Source organism: Acanthaster planci, linkage group LG20, assembly GCF_054643075.1.
Source record: "Acanthaster planci isolate LZ-2023a linkage group LG20, COTS_SCS, whole genome shotgun sequence".
Taxonomy (NCBI): domain Eukaryota; kingdom Metazoa; phylum Echinodermata; class Asteroidea; order Valvatida; family Acanthasteridae; genus Acanthaster; species Acanthaster planci.
The window spans coordinates 4,712,161-4,732,801 of NC_141796.1; the positions used below are offsets into that span (position 1 = coordinate 4,712,161).

The 20,641-nt window shown below is 43.2% G+C and overlaps 2 protein-coding genes across 14 annotated transcripts in view; one reads left to right on the forward strand and one right to left on the reverse strand.

Moving 5' to 3' along the window:
• madd (MAP kinase activating death domain) overlaps nt 1–3,252 on the reverse strand; it is a 142,280-nt gene extending 139,028 nt beyond the window's left edge. For all 6 annotated transcript variants that reach the window (XM_087130427.1, XM_087130426.1, XM_087130428.1 and 3 more), the window contains exon 1: nt 2,952–3,252. The gene's annotated coding sequence lies outside the window, so the exon portion shown is untranslated. The remainder of the gene's footprint in view (nt 1–2,951) is intronic.
• Nucleotides 3,253–3,270: 18 nt separating this feature from the next.
• On the forward strand, nt 3,271–11,912 carry LOC110977968 (uncharacterized). Of its 8 annotated transcripts, none has more exons than XM_087130431.1 (4): nt 3,271–3,464; nt 4,408–4,540; nt 10,383–10,420; nt 10,740–11,912. In XM_087130431.1, exons 1-4 carry the CDS (start codon nt 3,374–3,376, stop codon nt 10,805–10,807), a joined length of 330 nt encoding a protein of 109 aa, XP_086986557.1. In that variant the 5' UTR covers nt 3,271–3,373; the 3' UTR covers nt 10,808–11,912. The 8 variants fall into 8 exon arrangements, 3 of the variants coding, with proteins under 3 accessions (XP_086986557.1, XP_086986558.1, XP_086986559.1); XR_002598010.2 differs by having other exon boundaries at nt 3,272–3,464; nt 10,383–10,501; XM_087130432.1 differs by lacking the exon at nt 10,383–10,420 and having other exon boundaries at nt 3,278–3,464.
• The last annotated feature ends 8,729 nt before the right edge of the window (nt 11,913–20,641 follow it).

Consider the following 20,641-nt stretch of genomic DNA (forward strand, 5'->3'; position numbering starts at 1 on the left):
GGTCAAGTACTAAATTACATGTAGGTCTTGACACAATGACAGAGTTTTCTGCAAACACTACAGAGCTGCTGTTACAAAGTCTTGCATAGGGAGCGGCATCATATCTTGATCAAATACTGACCCACGTGAATAGTGATGCTTTCTTGGCCAATAAAATGACCAGTAAAAATACATGCCAGTAAGTACTTATTAGCTCAGCCCTTACACTCTCAACAGTTAGTGTGTACATATGAACACACCTACATGATTAGTATATTCCCAGATTAGGTCAATTTGACAAACGTCACATTGTACATGTACATACAACGCGACACACTATCACAGAAATGTTGTTTCATTATTACTAATCGGTCCACAACAATGTTATGAAACTGTGGATTATTACAGTGTATTAATAAAATTCTTGTGGATGTTTGCCATCAGTGGTTTAACTACATGTAAAGCACATGCCTCCCCCCAGCAGATACAGTGCATGACAAACATTAGAATAACAAGAAGTGTATGCCTGTTTGAGGACAGATCATAAGGCTTTTCTGCATTTTGAATGTTATTGAAAAAGAGAATATGGCTTTGAAGAATCAACGTTAAATGTCACATTATTTTCGTCCATAACACTTCCCTTTCCAGCCATCTGCAAAGTGTCAATTCAATTGCACAGGGAATCGGGGAGACATTGGGCTAATGTACCTTTTAATGTCACATGACTTGTCGCTCTATCACACCATCATCACATGAGGTCAATTTTACTCTGTTAACCCTTCCTTTTCTAGTTATCTGCATAGTTTCAACCGGATGGGACACGTACCGGTACTTCAGGAGATAGTGTTCTTTAAGAGTGCACTTTTCAGGTCACATGACTTGGCACCTAATAAACTCATCATCACAGTTGGTTCGTTTTCATCTTTGACACATCCCTTTCTAGTTATCTGCAAAGTTTCAACCCGATGGGACACATACTTCAGGAAATAAAGGGCTTTAAGAGTACACATTTAATGTCATGTGACTTGGCACCTGATGATGTAATCATCACGAGGACAATTTTCATCTATATCCCTTCCTTTTCTAGTTATCTGCAAAGTTTCAACTCAATGAGACACACCTCCTACTGTAGGACACCAGTGACATCAAGATGACGATTTTTCTTGGCCCCTGTCTACCCTCAGGAATGAGTGTGGCCCTAATATGTATTAAGTTTGATCAAAAAATGAACCTTAGTCTTGCTGTTGAAAAATGTGTACAAAAATTTTGGAAAATATTCAATATTATAAATTCCACGATAAATCAGGTGATGACTTCATTATGACGTCATGTTTCAGAAGACACCCTTGCTATAAATTACATGTACTTCAGTGTGTAAAGTTTCAAAGTCATATGACTTTGTTTAATGCCCAAAGATGAGATGAGAAAAAGGGCTGGAAGTTTCACTCACCGTGTGTGGCTGTTGAAAAATGTGTTCAACACATGGGAAATATTGAATATTGAAAATTCCATGATAAATCAGGTGATGACACCATAATGACATCATGTTACACGAAAGACCTTTGCTACAAGTTAATTGTGTGTGTAAAGGCATATGACTTTGTGCAATGCCCAAAGACAAGACGAAAAAGTGGGGGAAGATCAAGGAGGAAAAAAAAGAAAAACACATGTTAGTAGGGAAAAAAGGCCTTTTTTACAGGTCTGTTACATGCACAAAAATATGGACTTGCCTAAACAAAGGAAAAGGAGATAAAGTTATTTAATCAGGAATACAGTCAGTACATTGCCAGCTGGTTTACCAGTTACTGCATAGAAAATATCATGAAACCTTGATTATGCTGTACATGTACATTTAACTACTGTAATGCTAAATTCATGCTAATCAATGTTTTCAGATACTGTAATCATGTCAGTCATCTTACACTTCCACTACAATGCTGCTGAAAAACAATGCACATGTACAGGTGTGTACCTCAGAGGCCTAACTACACCTCCACACATGGAGACTGGGGGTGAGATGTTACATGCCTTCATCAATGGTTTGTTAATCATCATGACCATAGTGCCCTCCTTTTCTGTTGATGATTAATGTTATCTTTAATCTCCATGTCAGCAAAAGTATGCCTTTCACATACTGTATATCTAACAATCTGGAAGAATTTCAATAAACACAGAAGTCACTGACTTTTCTCACTGCAGAAATCAGAAAGTCATATGTCCAAAAAAATTAGTAACAAGTTAAATTAAAGGTTAGTTATACCATTGGTAAACGGACAACAATGGAACTTCAAAAAATTCCTGAATATCTTATTCGAAAGAAAGTAAATAACAGCCTCAATCCATCTCATCAGTAAAATATTTCTGCCCAGAATGCTGCCGTTTTCAAGAAACCAAGATTTTATTTCGTCAACAATGAACATAACACCAGACCAAACAAGCTTTAAGACTGCTTTAGGCTCAGTTGATGTCACCAACATAGTGACTAAAGCCCACTTTAACGCTTAATTTTGCTGCCGCAACATGAATCCTACCCAAACTGTACCTGGATTGCCCAGTATTAGTAGGGTGTCGTGTACAGAATACAGCAGAAGCAACGGTTAGCCAACCATGTTCTCCAAATCAGTTTAACCTGTACTAGGTAGGCCTAGTGACTTACTTTAGATACAATCTGTTCTATGGTTCTTCCCATCCCAACATCAACTCCAATATTAACTTGATTACTTCCCGAGTAAAAAGATTGCTGAATAAAGTGGATTGTTCTCTTGTGACACGAACCCAGAAGCCTCGGCCCTAGGGGATAATTTTGAAACAAACGCCTGAGTTGAATTTGCTGGTGACATGTACTATACATGTACATGTATTTCAGTCTACAGTTATTCAGATCTATGAAAAATCACACCCAGCAATACTCGCTACACATTCGACAATGTTGCATGCCTGAAGGTGCAACCACCCACCATGCACCCACCCACCTGTCATCATGGATGCTGTCATCTGACGTCTCCGCTTCCACGGGAGCAATTTGCCCTTTAAACAAATCGAAGTGGACTAGATTTCATACTGATATCTGAATATGTTTACATGCACCATGACATGACGAACACTGACTTATAAGTATTCGACAACCAGATTTACTAGCTGACATACAAATAAGAAATTCGCCATTTCATCAAGCATCGCACTCGTCAATATGTCTGCCAGAATGGCCTGCACTCCCCGCAGCTCATCAGCGCTGGATCTTGCTGCGCTTCATTGCGCATGTTCATGTCAGCGCCTACGTGCGTCATTATTGTGATTATGCAGGTTGCAGACCAGTAGTGGAAACGTTCTCCGCAGCTATTGCCAGCAGGTTGATGCTGCATGCAGAGCATGCAGATACCTGAATAGACGCGGAATGAATCGATCAACCGCTGGGCTGGCTATCTTCACCACACAGCATACATCAAGTCATACAACAGCGATTTGGGGACTGGATGCACATACGTGTACGTACCCGCATTTTTCTTCGTTGCACTGCGGTTTTCCACACGTACGCCTATTTGCATAATTCACCCCATCGTCATAGAGCACACATGTACCCAAAGTTATTAAATTAATGACGGACGTCTAAGCTATAGCCCACGCATCTGACGATAGGTTCAAAATATTATTTTGGAACCGCGTGCCAATTAATTCAAGACATTTTTTTAATTTGTAATTTATTGTTCCTTATATTGGCGTTGGTGCAGTGGCGTTCCATCGACTACTCGACCGACTTTTAGAATTCTGCGCGCATGAGAAGTCCTCCAGCAGAATAAATTTACAGTCGGAAAACCTACTGATGTATATTTTCCAACTGCAAACCAATTTTATAAAACGCCTGAATAAATTCTGTCATGCAATTCGTGGGGGTCCATCATTTTGAGTCATTGATTTAATTGGCGTATCAGTGACAAGTGTTCATTTTATACAATACTTACATGTCAACTGATTGGTGGGTCGTTGATCCCATGTCATTGAATTATTCGTTCTGTTGAACAAATACTGTTGAAAAGAACTTTATTTCACTTGCCTGGTTCCAGCCCCGATTTTCATATATTTCATTCACAGTAAGAAACTTACTTGTACTTAAGCCTACTTGGTACTTTGGAGACCAAGGTCATTATAGATGACCGTAGCGACCAGATGTCGGTAGAGTTGGCGGTCTTGAGCATGGGCAAGGAGGTCCTCCAGAGGGCAGATCCCCTCCACTTAAGTACTTGTGAGACCCAGGTTATTTGGGGGGGTCCAGGGGTGGCGCCAGCCAGCTGGGGGTGGGCGGGAGGCTGCGGAGAGCACACGCTTTGCAGGGACATCATCAGCCGATCTGGCATCGTGCCAGTAGCTGCAGTCTGCTCCTGTAGATGACGGAGGAGATGGCTGTAGCGACATCTGCCCCTTGTATTGTAGACCTCGTTGTTGGGGACGTGGTGGTACCAACGGATGCCACGGATTTAGCGCAGGCAGGTCCGAAGGTACGCATCAAGGCGGTGGATGGCTGTGGAGGAGGGAAACCACGATTCGCATCGGGAGAGGAGAACAGGTAATGCACAGGTGTTGAGAATGCGGATTTTGGTGGATGTGCAGATCTTGCTACTGCGCCTTACCCGTGAGAGACGACGAGCATCGATTCCCTCCCTGAAATTTATGTGTAAAGGCCTCACACTTTCAGACTGTAGTCGTTTAAATTAAACCCTTCCTTTCAACATTACCCTTTTCCACAACGTTATAAAAACGAGTGATGCATCCCATTCAAATTTTCCCATTGCTTTTGGTTACGCGTATGGTCCAAATATTCTTCACGTTCGATCAAAACTTACAATATGGTGTACTATTTACGACAAACATTTCTCTCTCTCTTGACTCCCTCCAGGCGACGCAACCAGACGACGCAACGGCACGACGGCTCCCTTGCGTCGTGCCGTCGGGTCGTTGCGTCGCCTTCTTGCCATTACTTTTGTACACACACGTCGCGTCGTGCGTCGTGTCGTGCTGTCGCCTGTCGCGTCGTACTGCCTTAGGTCCTTTCCATGTTGCATTTTTTGCCGCCTAAACGTCGCCCCTTCCGTCGCCCGTCGCGTCGAGCTGTCGTGCGTCGCGTCGTGCATCGTGTCGTGTATTGCGTCGCCTGAAGCACGACACGACGCACGACACGACGCACGACGCTTTGCTTCATGGTGTTTATAGGCGCCGTTACTGTTTTCTTTCATTTCCTTCCCCCGACCCTTGCTTGCACAGTACATGCCATAGGTACCAGGCCATGATTCTGTTGTTCTTTTTCGTGGATTCTTTCTAACTTTGTGTTTTCATTAAGAGTGATTTGTTGAAGAAAACTCTTTTCCTTTTTCTTTTTTAAATCAAATGTAATCAGAAAGAGTTTCGCGACTAATCGGCATCGTCTCCAGGAAATATATAACATTAACGTCAGCCACAACAATGTTTTAGCTTTTCCTAATCTAATTGTGATTTTTCTAATAAATATTGTAAATCCAAATGTAACATGCAGATCTGATGAGAAATTAAGCGCGAGGCCAAAAAGACAGGAAGAAAAGACACCGTCACAACGGTAGCAGGATCTGCAGTGTTTTAATAAGAAACACGCCGGCGGACTAATATCATTCAAAGTGTGGTGCTGATGAAGTTAACGAGGCAGACTAAATTGGAGGAAGACTGAAGACTGAATATTCTGAGGGTAATAATATAGTGCAGGCTGGATGGTAACTACCTGAACCCATGTTCAAACTTGCGGTCGTACAATTGTAGACAAGTTGTCTGGAGGAGTGAGAGAACTACTTGGAAACTGCTGACACGGATCACAGAGAAATATTTATAAGGTTACAAATTTACCACAAATGGGAACTTCATCAACGGTCTTAAAAAGAAATTGGACAGACATTCGAACAAGGATCAGCCGGGTAAAAAAAGTGACGAATTCTGGGCTTACACTTATTATGTGAGAGCACCTACATAGACAGATTTTCTTTTTGCTCGTTTTCTTTTTTTTTTTTGAATAAAATATGACACAACTAATTCAATTTGATGAAAAAAAAATCAACGCCTGCGGCGCAGGGCATGTATTTTGCAAGCGCGTTGGAAATTAGAGAAAACAAAAGAAATCATTGACTGGGAAATTAAGGAGTGACGAATTCTGAGCTTGTAGTTTCCACTTATTTTGAGAAAGCAGGTCCTATTTATTCGGATTTTCTTGTCCACTTTTATCATTTCTTTCAATAAAATATGACTGAAATTAATCCCAATAAATGAATCGATGAGATAAAAACAATGAAAAATCAACACCAAAGAGCAAATAGCATGTACTTTGCAAGAAAGGTGAAAGAAAACAGTAAAGGCGCCCTCTATAAACACCATGAAGTAAAGGGCAACAGCACACGACGCGTCGCGTCGTGCGTCGTGTCGTGCGTCGCGTCGTGCTTCAGGCGACGCGATGCACGACGCGACGCACGACAGCACAACGCGACGGGCGACGGAAGGGGCGACGTTTAGGCGGCAACATGGAAAATACCTAAAGTAGCACGACGCGACGGGCGACGGCACGACAGGCGACGCACGACGCGACGCGTCGTGTGTGTACAAACGTAATGGCAAGAAGGCGACGGTGCAACCCGACGGCACGACGCAAGGGAGCCGTCGTGCCGTCGCGTCGTCTGGTCGCGTCGCCTGGAGGGAGGCTAAAGAGAGAGAGAAATGTTTGTCGTAAATAGTACACCATACGTCGCCCCTTCCGTCGCCCGTCGTGTCGTACTGTCGTGAGTCGCGTCGTACGTTGTGTCGTGCATTGCGTCGTCCATATACGTCTCCTGAAGCACGACGCGAAGCGCGACACGACGCACGGCGCGACGCGTCGCCGTTTATTTCTTGGTGTTTACAGAAGGCGCTTTTACTTTTTCTTTCATTTCCTCCCCCGTAGTTTCATGGTAGGTACACTCCACTAACTCAAGCCCCATTGAAAACAGAGTTAGATCGGCTTTGTTCAGGGCCAAATAACATGCATACCAACATCCCTGGGATTGCTGCAACACAAATAAAATCATCGTCTGGTCCCTAATCTTTCGATTTCTTTTCAATTTATTGTGGGTTAACCAATTACATTTTTAATTATTCCCACAAAACAAAATCACCCCCGAAAAGTGATTTTTCCGAAGTCTGATTGCAGCCATCTTTCATGTGGTAACCCTCAACCTTCTCGGGCACTTAGGACCATTTTTCAGTTGCAGTTCCCATTCTGCTCTCATAGGATAGCTCAACGACCCAGGCAGTTGATCCTGGCAACGATTTACACAATCTCACATTTTGGAGGCCAAACAATCTCCTTTTTTTCAGAAAAATGCTGGGCTTCTACTTTTAATGCTAATGAGCTGAGTAGAAATTCTTACTTGAATAGTGGACTGCATGCACCCAGTACATGGTATTCGCTCTTTATACGCTGCTGCCATGGGCATGCAGAGCCTTGAACTGCCAGCTTTTGAAATATTGTCCAATCGTATAGTATAGATGGTAGAAGAACTAACGGAACATCATGCCCAAAATTACTTACCAACATACACGGAAAAAGCTGCCAGATCGAGGCTCTGCATGCCTATGGCGGTAGCGTACAAAGAGCGAATAGGTAGCAGGTCTTGTTTCTGTTATTGTTCTTTTTCATGCATATTAAGTTACTTTCTAACTTTGTGTTTTCATGAAGAGTGAGTTGTTGAAGAAAAGGTTTGTTTTTTTTTTAATCAAATGTAATTAGAAAGAGCGTCACGACCAACTATCAGCCTTGTCTCCAGGAAATAAATAACATGAGCCACAACGTTGTTTAAACTTTTCCCGCTCTAATTTTGATCTTCCTAATAATTATGTAATAGAATTGATTTTGCTCCCCCACTTTTTGAAATCCTAACTCCCCCAGAGTTAGGTCATACAATTTGTGTGGGTTGCTTGGCAGCGCGTGTGGGCAGTTGGTAGAAGAACTTGCAACAAGCCACAAGAGTCCTTGAGAAGGAGCTGATAACTTCCCTAGCCAGTGACCAGGCTCGGTAGTAACTCCCTAAACCCGTAGTGAAACTTGCAGCCGTACAATTGTGCGGAGGTGGTCCCGCAGATGTACCAGAGTTGATGAGCAAGTTAGCAAGGGCAGATTCTTGTAATCAAGGAGGGACGAATTCGATATTACACCGAACTGTATGTCAGATATTTTAAAATTGAGAGCAGACGTAGCGATAACACTTGCAAGTTTTGACTTAAAGATCTTCTATTACATGCCTTGAGCCTTTCAGATTATTCCAGCTTATGGCATGCTTTTAATCAACCCTGTTTTCTCCGGAGTTTATACTGCAATTTGTTGGGCATTTCGCCTAGTGAACTAAATTCCACCATACCTGGTAAATTCATTGAATTGATACTGACATTTGTTTGGAAGTTTTCTTTCAAATACTGATTTTCCTCGGAGGAACTTCGATTGATAATTCTGAAATTTTACAGCATTATATTACAAAGGATTGGAAACTATCAAGTGTATATCTCTTTGATGCATTAGATTTGTGAATTTACAGTGAATTTGAAATTTGAATTCACACATGCTTACCTGTAAATACTTGAATTGCATATACTGATTTTCATGTGTGTGTGTATAGACACATTCATTTGATAAGTTTAATTTAACTTTGACCACAGAGTTGTATAAATATTGTGAATAGTACAGATTGTGTTTTGTTACAATCATTTTCCGGCCTGCATCTAATCCTTCTAGTTACAGTGGCCCTAAAGTGAGCAAACTGTGACATTGTAAGCCACCACTCTACTTTTTGCCACGTTTGCAGCTGTCTTTCCGTGTGTTCTTGTGAAACCTAACGATCCTGTTCTCAGAACAGTGTTCTTGAGTCGTGTTCCCACTGTTCGAGAGCGAGAACAAGAAACCTGTGTCAAGAACAGGCCGCCCGAATTCGACCAAAGGATGTGCACAAGTAATAATTGCCCTTAACATTCAATAAGCAGTTACTTGTCCACAGCACAATTGACAAAAAAAAATTTCCTGCCTATTGTTTGTGAATTTCAAGGTGAAATTGAAAGGGAAAATGGAATGTCTGTATCGGCTGGCAGATTTCTTTCTAGAATTTCATGAAAACAAGTCAGCTCATTTTTACAGTATGCAAGGATAAATTGCACTGCGGATAAGTTTGCCTAAATATTTTGCGAAAATGTTTTTCTTTAAAAATACTTGGTTGAATTCTCAGAAAGGCGACGCACGACGGGCGACGTACGGGCGACGCACTGCGGACGACGGTATATATGGAACTGGAAAATGGCAGATTGGGACAACAAAAGCAAGAGGCGACAGACGACGGGCGCCTGGCGAGGGCAGATATGGAATTCCGTAGTTTAGTGTGATGATTTGATTGCTGGATTCCGAAGAGCGGCCAGCCTCGATGACATACAGTCTTGAGTCGATGATTTTATTGTGTTCTATAGCGTCGCCTCTTTTCTTATTACTTTTATGCTTATAAGACTTAAAGGTTTTCATGGTGAAAGAAACTAGATCTATAGTAAAGATTGCGGTAACACCATGTATTTATCTCTTCTTTGAGTCTCGTCTTCAGGAGACTGAGTCTCCTGAAGACGGACAGAGTACACTGTTCGAAACGTCGAGTTATTCCCCGGTTCTTCTCAGAACCACACATACTCAAAGAAGAGATAAATACATGGTGTTACCGCAATCTTTACTATACTTTTATGCTGTTTTAATATATTGTGTCGTGCCGTCTTGCCGTCCCGTCGTGCTGTCGCGTCCTGATGTCTTGCGGTCGCGTCATCGCACCGGGGTGTCGTGCTGTCAAGTCGTGTCGTCGTATCGTGCCGTCGTGCCTGACAGTTTCTAAAAAGGCTGTTGATTACTAAGGCTAATAGAGGGTTTATGTTACAAGTCCTGGAAAAAATAACGTGCTAGTATAGGGTTACACCCATTGATCTCCAATTTTTGTGGATGGGACATCACGTCCAAAACGCGTCCCGCGCGCGCATATTTTCGGGAGGGTAAATAACAAGCGTTGCGAATGTTGTTGCGTGCACTTTCAAACGGAGATTTCAAAACTGCTGGTTGAGGTTATTGCACTTCAATCGTCAGATTTCTAAGAAAAACTGATTTCTGTCCCTGGAATGGATAAATTTGGAAAGAATGATGGTTGAGGTGTGCGCAGCAGAGAAATTGCCGGAGATCGATGGTAAAATCAAGTTTGGAAGAAGGAGCAGCTTTTGACGTGTGATTCGCACGTTCAGAAGGTTTCTGCACGCCTTGTGCTATAATGCTTGGGACCGTCCAAAATATTATTTATCGGCAAAAGTGGTTTTAAAAACTGAATTATTAATTTGTCATTTATTTTCACCAGATTTCACTGGAAAAATCTCAAAGAAAGCCATGATTTGTGTAAGTGAGATCTGCAGACGCATTGAACCCAAATCGTGTGACAGACGATGAGATATGAATGACGGAGTCTCCATCTTTAGGGTAGAGATGAAACTAGAGCTAGAGCCAGAGAGGTGACGTTTTCGTCGAGTGAAGTAACAAACAAGGACATCCAATCAACGCAATGAAAGAAACTTTGTCTAAATTATATAACTATTCGTTCTCAGTTAACACTGACCTTTTTCTTTCCAGAAAGTCGTTGTTAAATGTAAATCTTTAGTCAAGTTAGGAACACAATTTTTTTTATTTGATTTAAAAAATTGTATGTTGTACATTACAGGGTATCCCGTAATTCTACCCATTTGCTACTGGCGGGGTGGCTACTGTCCCAGTTCTTTACGATTCTGATTTTGACCTGACTTCGATGAATGCTAGCCTCAACCATCACCTACTCTCCAATGGTCGGTGCGTAGGGACCTACGCAAGAAACATAACAAGCCCGAGGACTTCCATCTCGCATTCTGGTGGTCCGATGGATTCACCTCGTGCCGTTGCTCCATGATCACCATTATGTATATTGTACTTCAAAGAGCTGTGAACAATTTATATTGTATTAATTTCGGTGCGGTGTAATATCTCGAGCCTTTTTCTCCACTTATGGGATAATCACGTAATGATTTCTCACTGGGCCCGTTAAAGTGACCGATAAGGGAGTGTAAATGCTTCAGTTTAGTTCATTTCTTTCTTGAAATGTATAGTTCATCTTTATGTATTTTGTGTTCTTTTGTAAATAAATGTAAATATTGTGTAGCCAAAACAAATTTCCAGTAACAGGTATGTATATATTCGTGTCTAAACTACCAAAGGTCTGTCCCTAAGGGTAGGTCAACTCTAGGGGTGTGACATACATATTATGGGAAATGTTAGCAGTGTCACAATTCACCCCAACAGTTTAAATATATCGGTCTGTCCGCTCCGAGCGGAACAAAGAAGGCGTGTTTTTGTTTTGTTTTTGTTTTTTGATTTTTTTTTTTGCTCACCGCATAGGCGCGCCATGAGGCGCGCAAGCATATGCACGTTTGATGCGGAGCAAGCTGAGTACGCGTAACTAATTTATAGACAAGAATATAAGATTAAATCAGTGTTCTGAAATGTATGATTGCCGAATTTTCGGTAACTGAAAACCTTCTTCAGGGCAAGCAAATTCAGTTCTGAATGAACGCGGAAAAATCCACGTTCATTCCTCCTGGATACAGCGTTCCAAGTTCGAAAATGACGCGCTGCTCCAGTTCCTTGCTGTACATCGGTGTGACGCTTTCCGCAGAAAGCAGACGCTTACTTGACCGGGGTAATGTGGCGGCGCGCAAAAGTGCTGCGCAACAGTGAAACCAGGTGTTTGTTGGCGCACACTGCGCAAGTGTTCCGCGAAGCGGTCACCAAGGCGTCGCTTGGTCTCTCCGATGAACAGTTTACCACAGCGAAACATGTAATGCAATAAACCACTTTACAAGTAATGCATGTATGATCCCCGCGTATTCTGTAGCTACCGCTGGGGCCTGCAGACTGGCTGCTAACTATGTACGGGCAGGTGTTACATCTGGGGCGCTGACAACGGGAATTGCTGCCTGCTTTTGACGGTGAGACGGAACCCAACTGGGAACGTACAACCATGTCCCCGACGGAACGATCGTGTCTAAACGCGCAAATCGGGAGTTCGGCGAAAATGGAGGCTGTGGCCGCCTCATTACCGACTGTACGAAAATGTTTGAGAAGAACATTACGTACCAGGATGTTTCGAGGGTGGTATGTGAGTAGAAGGGGGACGCGATCACGTTGCTTGGCCCCGGTGGGTTTCCGAGCCGTTTCGCGCGGGATTGAAGATACGGCGTTGACGGCAGCGTCTGTGATAACCGCGCTGATGAAAGAAACATAGCATTTCCTTCCCGCGCGCAGAGAACTTCGCATCGATAATACAAATCCTACGCAGTCGAAGAAACTGAGAGTAAGGGATGGAGTTCGAACACTTGAGGGGGTGAGACGATTGGTACTGCAGGTAGCTGTGGGAATCTGTGGGTTTGTAATGCACGGTTGTGCCAAGTTTCCGCGCACAGATCTGTACGTGCACGTCGAGCAAGGTAACAGAGTGTTGTGACACACCAGATGTGCAGCGCAGTGCTGGGTGAAATGCATCCGCAAATGCTAAGGAATTCTCAACGTCATCACACGTAACGGTGATAGCACCAACTATATCATCGATGTATCGCCAGTACATTAACGGCTGCACGCCGTGATACTGGGTCAGCAACTGCTCCTCCATGTGGCCAACAAACAGACGGGTATAATTTGGTCCCATCCACGTGCCCATAGCCACAACACTGGTCTGAATGTAGTGCTCACCGTTTAACGCGAAGTGGTTCAACGTGAGCACCAACTCAGCCAGTACGGAGCAGAGTGCTGGTAGGAGGATCCTGCGTCTGGCGGAGATAGGTAGTGTTTGAGCGCAGCCAAACCACACGCATGGGGTATGGATGTGTAAAGCGATTTCACATCCATGGTGAAAAGAAAGTTGGATGTACCTGGGAACCTAAATTCATCGAACAGACGTAGAGTGTGATAAGTATCCTTGACATAGCTGGGGAGCGTTTTGACAATGGGTGTTAAGGAAGTTGGATATCAATTCAGTGGGACAACTACACGCAGACACGATGGGGCGGCCTGGATTTCCGGATTTGTGAATTTTGGGTAGGAAGTAGAAGACTGCCGTACGTTATACCCAGCAAGAAATGAGACCGAGGGGTACCCCCCCCAACGTGTCCAATCCCTATACACATCCCAGACTATTGTTACTTAACACATCCCCCCAAGATGTCTGAAAGGAATTCCCCAGATTCCTGCGAGACAATGACCAACACAAAGCAGGGGGGGGGGTTCTCTCCGTCTCATACCTTGCTGCATATGCCGTGCGTGGGTTGGGAACAACTAGTCTGGTTGCGTTATGGGGGAGGTCACCTGAGTCAATGAAACTACTGACAGTGCTAGCAACAATATCTTGATGCTGTTGAGTGAGATCGCGGTCAACCTTAGCGTAGGATGAAACGTCAGACAGTTGAGGTTCCGCTTCAGCGACATACAAGTCCTTACCACCGTAGCGCCACCCTTGTCCGCCCTCTTAATGACGATGGAATCATCGTTCTTAAGAGATCTGAGTGCTTCGCGTTCAGCCGATGAGATGTTGATGCGCTTGGGGCTGGGTTTGAATTTAAGACGTTTGATTTCCGCGCGGCAGTTTTCAATGACGTGGTCGAGGGTTTTGTTAAGACCGAATGCTGGACACCACGTGGACTTGGTGGGCGCAAGCTTAGCAATGACCTTAGACAAGTCTACATTCCAAGTAGACGTACCCGAATCAGAACGTACTGACCTTGAATCCTTGTCGTGGAAGAAGGCTCGCAAACGCAGACCGCGGAAGAACTTCTCGACGTCTTGACGGGTGGTGAACTCGTCCTATCGGTTCGTCAGAGGGATGAAATTCAGTCCACGCTCCAGGACAGAACGTTGGCCGTCAGTTAGGGGAAGATCTGGTGGGATGATAACTACCAAACTCTTTGGTTTAACGTTGTTTTTGACGTGGGCGTACAATGAGATTTGTCTGATTTGAGCTTTGGGTACTTAGATTTTATTTTCTTGGTTTTGGTTGCTTCGAGAGCCGCATGAAGTTTGTGATTTAGATTGTGAATTATGCCCCTGATGATGTAAGCCGTACGGCCATCGGTGACATCATAAAGATGTCGTCGGCACCGATCACTGGTGTTGCTCGAGTTATCGATGCGCTCATGCATAGTATGCAGAGTACACCTCATGATCTTACGTGAAGCATAACTAATTTATCAGTTTCGCAAGTGTGACGTCACTTCAGTTTAAGCCACGCCTACTGCACACGTGCACTGCACATACACCGGATCCGGTTCGTAAGTGACTTCGTCACAAAGGCGGACGCGCTACGATTTGCAGGCTTCCATTGGACGATCGCTGACGTTGCGCGTTAACGTCCGGTTCCATGGTGTCATGTAAACGGCGATCAATGCATGTAACTCTGTGTGCAGTGCATGTGCAGTGGGCATGGTTTAAACCTAAGTGACGTTAATGTTTGAGCTAACTTCTTTTCCATAAAAAAATCAGATCTGTCATGGAAAATTATTGATGTTAATTTGTGCAAAACTTTCCATTGTCTCCAGTTTTGTAAGCCATCTCGATAGTTTTGCAGCTTTTCAAAAATCAAATCTCACGAGTTTTCCCGTGTAAAACACTGACGAGGAGGTGGTGTGTGAACCTGTTTTGAGAACAGTGTGCTTGGGTCATGTTCCCACCGTTCGAGCGCGAGAACAAGAAACCCGTGTTAAGAACAGGCCGCCCGAACTCGACCAAAAAGTGCAGTGCAAACGGAGTACGCACGCGTGTTGGTTCACGCGCTGGTTCTTGCGCTAATGCTAACAGTAACAGTAATTGCGCGCGTGGCGTATTCACTTCGGTACTCTATTCCGGCTTGTATGGTCTTTGCGTACACGCAGAACGCGTGCAAGAACCTACTTGTAACCACCTATCTTTCTTTCGCCGATTGGGGGTGCACTTCAGCTCGGGGCGGATTGCATGGCTATTGTACACCACAGCTGAAAATGAAGCTTTCGGATCATTGTTGTAGTCAATAAGGATTGCTATTTGAATTCCTGTAAATAATTCTGTCTTGCGATCTTACATTTGCCAGGCATTGTTTACAAATACATTAATAAAATCACAACAGTAATAATAAGAAACATGAACTAGCTTTCATAATGTTGAATTCGTAAGCTTTTGTCAAGCAGTAGTACATATACAATGCAAAGTTCCTTATCCCTGGGCCATATGGTCGATTGGAGTTAAAAGATGAACTGTTTGCAAGTTAAAACTGCAGGTTTGTGAACTTTGCCTGGATTAGTTGAGCCTTGTAATTTGGAACAAAACGTTCCTTTTTCAGTCTGCGAACGATGTCCTTCACAGATGCAGACTTGGTTGTTGACTACAGTTTCGTCTTCTGCAACTTTTTTTTCCCATCTGGGCGATGCGCTCCTGAGCTTCCCTAATAAGTCATCATTTGAGGATGTCTGTATGCATGTTCAGCCATCAAGTGCTCACCACAGCTAGACCCCTTATCGGCTGTGATTGGAAACGGATCTTCCATAGGAGGTGTTTCTTTCTTCTTCGTTAATTGGCGGATAAAGTCCGAGCTCGAGACAGTAATTTGGCTGCAAGATGACAGTTGAACAAGGAGAACTATGAAACCGCAAACTTTATTCCACGCTTACGTAAACCTGAAGTAGCGTTACATAATTTGAGCATAATTACCGGCTTCAAATGACCTGGGTAGCTTTAAATATGAGTGGACAGCATTGTCTCGCAGAAATGTTATCCCCCGTCGCACTTATCTTGAATGCATTCGGCAGGAAAGTGATCGCTGCAGAGTCTGTTGTATATGCTTTATGCCATTTAGATTCATCTCTGTTGGTGCACTTTATTCTTTGCAGCCAGATCTTCATCGCTTTGGGTCCCCAAATGCATGGAAGTAACCCCTCCTTCTCACGCGTTTTGGGGTATTGAAGTCTACTAACAAAAGATAAGCATGCCAAATAGATAGCGTCCATTACCATTAGCATCCTTTTCCTATAATAAGGAAAACGAAGTCCACTTTTTCAAACTAACTAACATTCAGACCTTGAGCATCCATTCCTTAATACTTGAAGCTCTGGTTAGGTAAATTTTGAAAATATTTAAGCAGGGAAACCAGTATTTTTTTCACCCAAGTTCGGCGAAAGACGACCGCATCACTCCATTTTGTTTCACGTCATGTTACCCGACCCAGTTGGATATACTATGTTTCATTAAAGACACTTTTATGGTTCCGGGTCAGGGAACCAGACTACATGCGCTGATTCGTTTTCGTCCCCAGCTCTTCGTCACATCATTTACGCTGCTGTTTTACCCCATAGCAAAACCAAAGTCCTTCCCTCTTTTCTTTCTGATATGATAGAGGACATCACCGCCAAGTTGTTTCGAAAAGGTAGACTTCGTTTCCTTTTTATGGGAACAGGGTGATAACGGTAATGAACGCCAAACAGATGACCTACAAAGAAATGTATTGATTTTCAGAAACATGGGCAGAGCGCTTGAAGGTAGATGTGTAAGGGATTCCAACGGTAAGTGGTGTATGGTGTCATTAACAGAAACGATTAATAATAATAATAATAATAATAACAATTACAAACTGTTATGATGCAGATTCAGACAGGCCTCGAGCGTAGTAGCTGATTTGATTATACCCAGTACGAAATGTGACAGAGGGGTACCCCCTTCCCTGTCCATACCCAATACACACTCCAGATACATGTAGTTGTTACTGTTCACATAGATACCTCAATAAAATTCCTAAGATTCCGGTAACACAATTAAGCCAACATAAAAGGGGGTGGGGCTCTCCTCTGAGACTCTGCCCCATTTCGTGCTATAGGGCCTATGGTGTGTTTTATATGACTGGTGTTTTCAGCGTACACACTCGAAATGCACGCTGATATCACCGGTATTGTTTAAGTCTTGTTTATCGCCATTAATTTACAGGCTCTGAGCACAATATCACAGACTTATAGAATAAGCTTGGAGAATGTTGATCACTCTTGCGAAATAACCTGGTTTTGTTGCTGTCCGTGGCGCACCGCACAATGAGCATCGTGACCTATTTTAGAATGTCACGTTGAGTGTCCTAGTAAAGTACCAGAGCACGGAAGCGTATAAGGGCCACTCGTAAAAAAAATTTCTCGCCGCGGCGACTTACTATCTCACCGCGGCGGCTTATTAACTCGCTGGGGCAAGATAGTAACTCACCGAGGCGGGATAGTAACTCGCCACGGCGAGATAGTATCTCGAACAATTTTGTTGCAAGTGGCCCTTATACGCCTTACACGCTGAAGCCATGAAAGTGCTCGATGTTGTGTGGCACTAAAATTCTCCCCTTCATGTTTTTTGGTTCATCTTTCGTTTTTCCCGACCCTGCCTCTCACTCTTTCCTCAAAATGCTCATGTTACAGACTTGTTGGTTTGCATTTCAGCATTGTTGTGGAGATTTAAGCCGGCAAAGAAGTGCCGTGAAGCTTAATTAGCTTACAAGAGCTGAGAGGGATAACTCGGCAAAGAAGTGTCATACCGTGAAAATAATTATAGCTAGGGCTAAAAATAATTATAACTAAGGCTAATGCGCTTCGTATTGCAGAGGCCTATGCAAATCGTGTATAGTCTGGTTCGCTTCGGGAAACAGGGTTTGCACAGAATTCTCTACATATTACAGGTATGGTCCAGATTCAATTTTTCCGTCGCTGCACACGTGATTGTCGGACACCGCAGTAATAGCGTCAGCTATTGTGGCCAAAACCAGAAGGGGGGGGGACAACGTGTATACAAATACTGATAACTTTATTATGGGAAGATTGTAGGGAAGTTTTCAGAAGCCTTCAACATTCCACATCAGTCCTTCAACACATTCCACATTCCTTCAACACTCTTCCGCAGTTTATCCTCAACTTTTCCCGGACGAGATTTGAGATGACTCTTTTGCGTAATGTGCGTTGCTATATGTGCACAGTACAAAATGAACATTGAGGAATACGTACACGTACATCGCGGCTCTCGGCTGAATAATTTGGCAGGCCTACATTAATTTTTTGATCTAAACTGAATGACCTCCACGACCCACCATGTGACCACTGGCCGAATTCTTTGGAAACCGTACATAAGGCTTGCTGCAGAGATGAAAACGATCAAGTTTTATATTTGGACAACTAACAGAAGAAATTTGGGGAAAAAATGACCCCGCTGACCATTAGGTGACCATTGGCCAAAATTCTGTTAACCACCCACACGGTGTTTAATTCCTGCAAAGATGTAACCACCGTAATTTGAGGTTGATTGAGTCATGACTCCGGGTGAGAAAAGTTATGTTGTATTTTAACGCAAATGACCACTAGTGATCACTAGGTGACCCTTTACCTTGTACACTGGTCATTTAGGACAGGAATCCTGTCAAGGAAGATTATGTCCAGATGTGGCTGAAATCGGCAAAGTTAGGTGTCAGATACCGATAGATATAGCAAAACTGGCGAGTATTCCAACATGCAATGAAAAAAAAAAGATCCCTGAGGACCATCAGTGGCCATATTCTGTGAACATCCAATCTGAGGCTTGTTCCAAAGCTGTAGGCCTAAATGGTCAATTTTGACAGTAGTTGGACCAAGACTGAGGGGGAAGCAATTTGTATTTCGAAGAAAACGACCACTGCGAGCCACTAGGTGACCAGTGGCCAGATTCCACGAACACACTTTATGACACTAGGTCCAGAGATATCATTGACCAAGTTTGACAATAACTGGACCAAGACTGTGGAAGAAGAAGGAATTTGTAACTTTGAAGAAATCGACCACTAGTGACCACTGGGTGACCACCGGCCAAATTCTGTCAACAATTTTTGTGATGTTTGATCCAGAGATGCCACTGACCAAGTCTGACGATAATTGGACATAGGTTGTGAAAGAAGAAGCATTATATAAGTTTGAAGAAAATGACCATTGTTGACCACTAGGTGACCACTGGCCAAACATGCTAGTCACTACACCAATACACATGAGACTTCGGCCAAGCTAGATTTTGTCCAAATTTGGCTGAAATCGGTGAGTGAGTTTGAAAGATATTGCATTTTTGTGAGCGTTTGACCGAAGAAAAAAAGAGAGACTTTATGAATTTCAAATGGAAACTTTATTTCGGCCCATTGAAATGAACAAAATTACGATAACTTAAAGAAAATTAGATTATTTACAGATAAAAGATTTATTTTAACATAAGTGAACAAAATAAAAATAACAAAACAGGAACATGTATAAAGAGATACAATATGACCAACAGCAACCGTAAAAACAGTTGAAATTATTATAAGTGACAAGAAAAATTAACATGGTTAAATACAGTAAACAAAGATAACACTCAATCACGTTGACAGCAAAAATTATTTAGGGATTTTATACAATACATGTAAGAAAGTTTACACTAAATAAGACAAGGTGACCAAGAAAAACACTATATGTAACTCAGGGAGGGTCACTTGAAGGGAGAGGTAGAGGGCTGAAGTCACGGGGCAAAAGGATCCCATATCTTGCCCAGGCGAGCTGCTGCCCCAGACTCAGGCTTGGTTGACAGAGGGAGAGAGGGAGAAGGGGTGGAGTAGGCCGCCGGCGTTTCTGGACGTGGGCAATTGTGCCCACTACCGTGGCCATCCTCCGGGAAGGGGAGAGGGAGACGAGGGGAATAGAGGAGTTCACGGAGGTCGGAGGGCTGGAAAAAGTACGCCAAGCGTGCCTTTGCCAAAGCGAAGCGGTGGGCCTATGCGGCCACGAGAGCAAATCAAGGGTGTGTGGCAAATGTACAACCAGGGTCAGATTGGGATCTGGCATTGAGATGGGTTCGATCAGTTGAGGACTGTGGTGTTGTTATGATGATGATGCCGACAAAGACCACCACACATATGACGTGAAGATACAGGAGAGTGTATTCATTCCCCCAGAGTCAGCTAAGATTGTTAGTTGTGAAGTAAGTAGGGATTCGGCACGTGCAAGTCCGGACAGTGGCTTCTTATTGTTACAAGCTCACCCTCCTTTCTTATGCAATGAGGGTGATCATGTAACAGGTACATGTAATGATGAACAAGGCTGGTCTTGTTAGGTACTGGAAGGTGTTCATAACTCCGACAGTACTTCTGTCATGTTGGCTATCCTCAACACTGGCTTTGAACCGCGTAATGTCAAGTCAACTGAAGAGGCTGTAGTGGATTTCCGTAGTGACGAGATTACAGTCTCAGTACAGAATGCTGTCTCTATTGAAACTAATTTTGCAAAGGGGCAGTTCCACGGTGTTGGACGTACATTTTGGACACTTCAACAGTGTGTGTTATTATTATGTTATTATACTTATAATCCTGAAGCTGATTTTGATAAAAGACATCGACTAGTTGGTACATTCATTTAATGACAAAATTTCTCACTCAGAATTATTATCCTTGTGGAAACTGACTCCTAACACCATGGTGTCGGACGTACTCAGAGAAAGTTATTTTTTTTAGTTTCAATTTTTGTATCACGAACTCTGTGAATTGCTAGGACCTGAAGAAGTAGTTTT

Bases quoted from the DNA above. Each gene is read 5' to 3' on its own strand.
- LOC110977968 (XM_087130431.1), top strand. From the start codon at position 3,374: ATGAATCGATCAACCGCTGGGCTGGCTATCTTCACCACACAGCATACA. The intron at 4,541-10,382 runs GTAATGCACAGG...TATTTTCACCAG, and splicing joins GCATCGGGAGAGGAGAACAG to ATTTCACTGGAAAAATCTCA. The intron at 10,421-10,739 runs GTAAGTGAGATC...TGTACATTACAG, and splicing joins CAAAGAAAGCCATGATTTGT to GGTATCCCGTAATTCTACCC.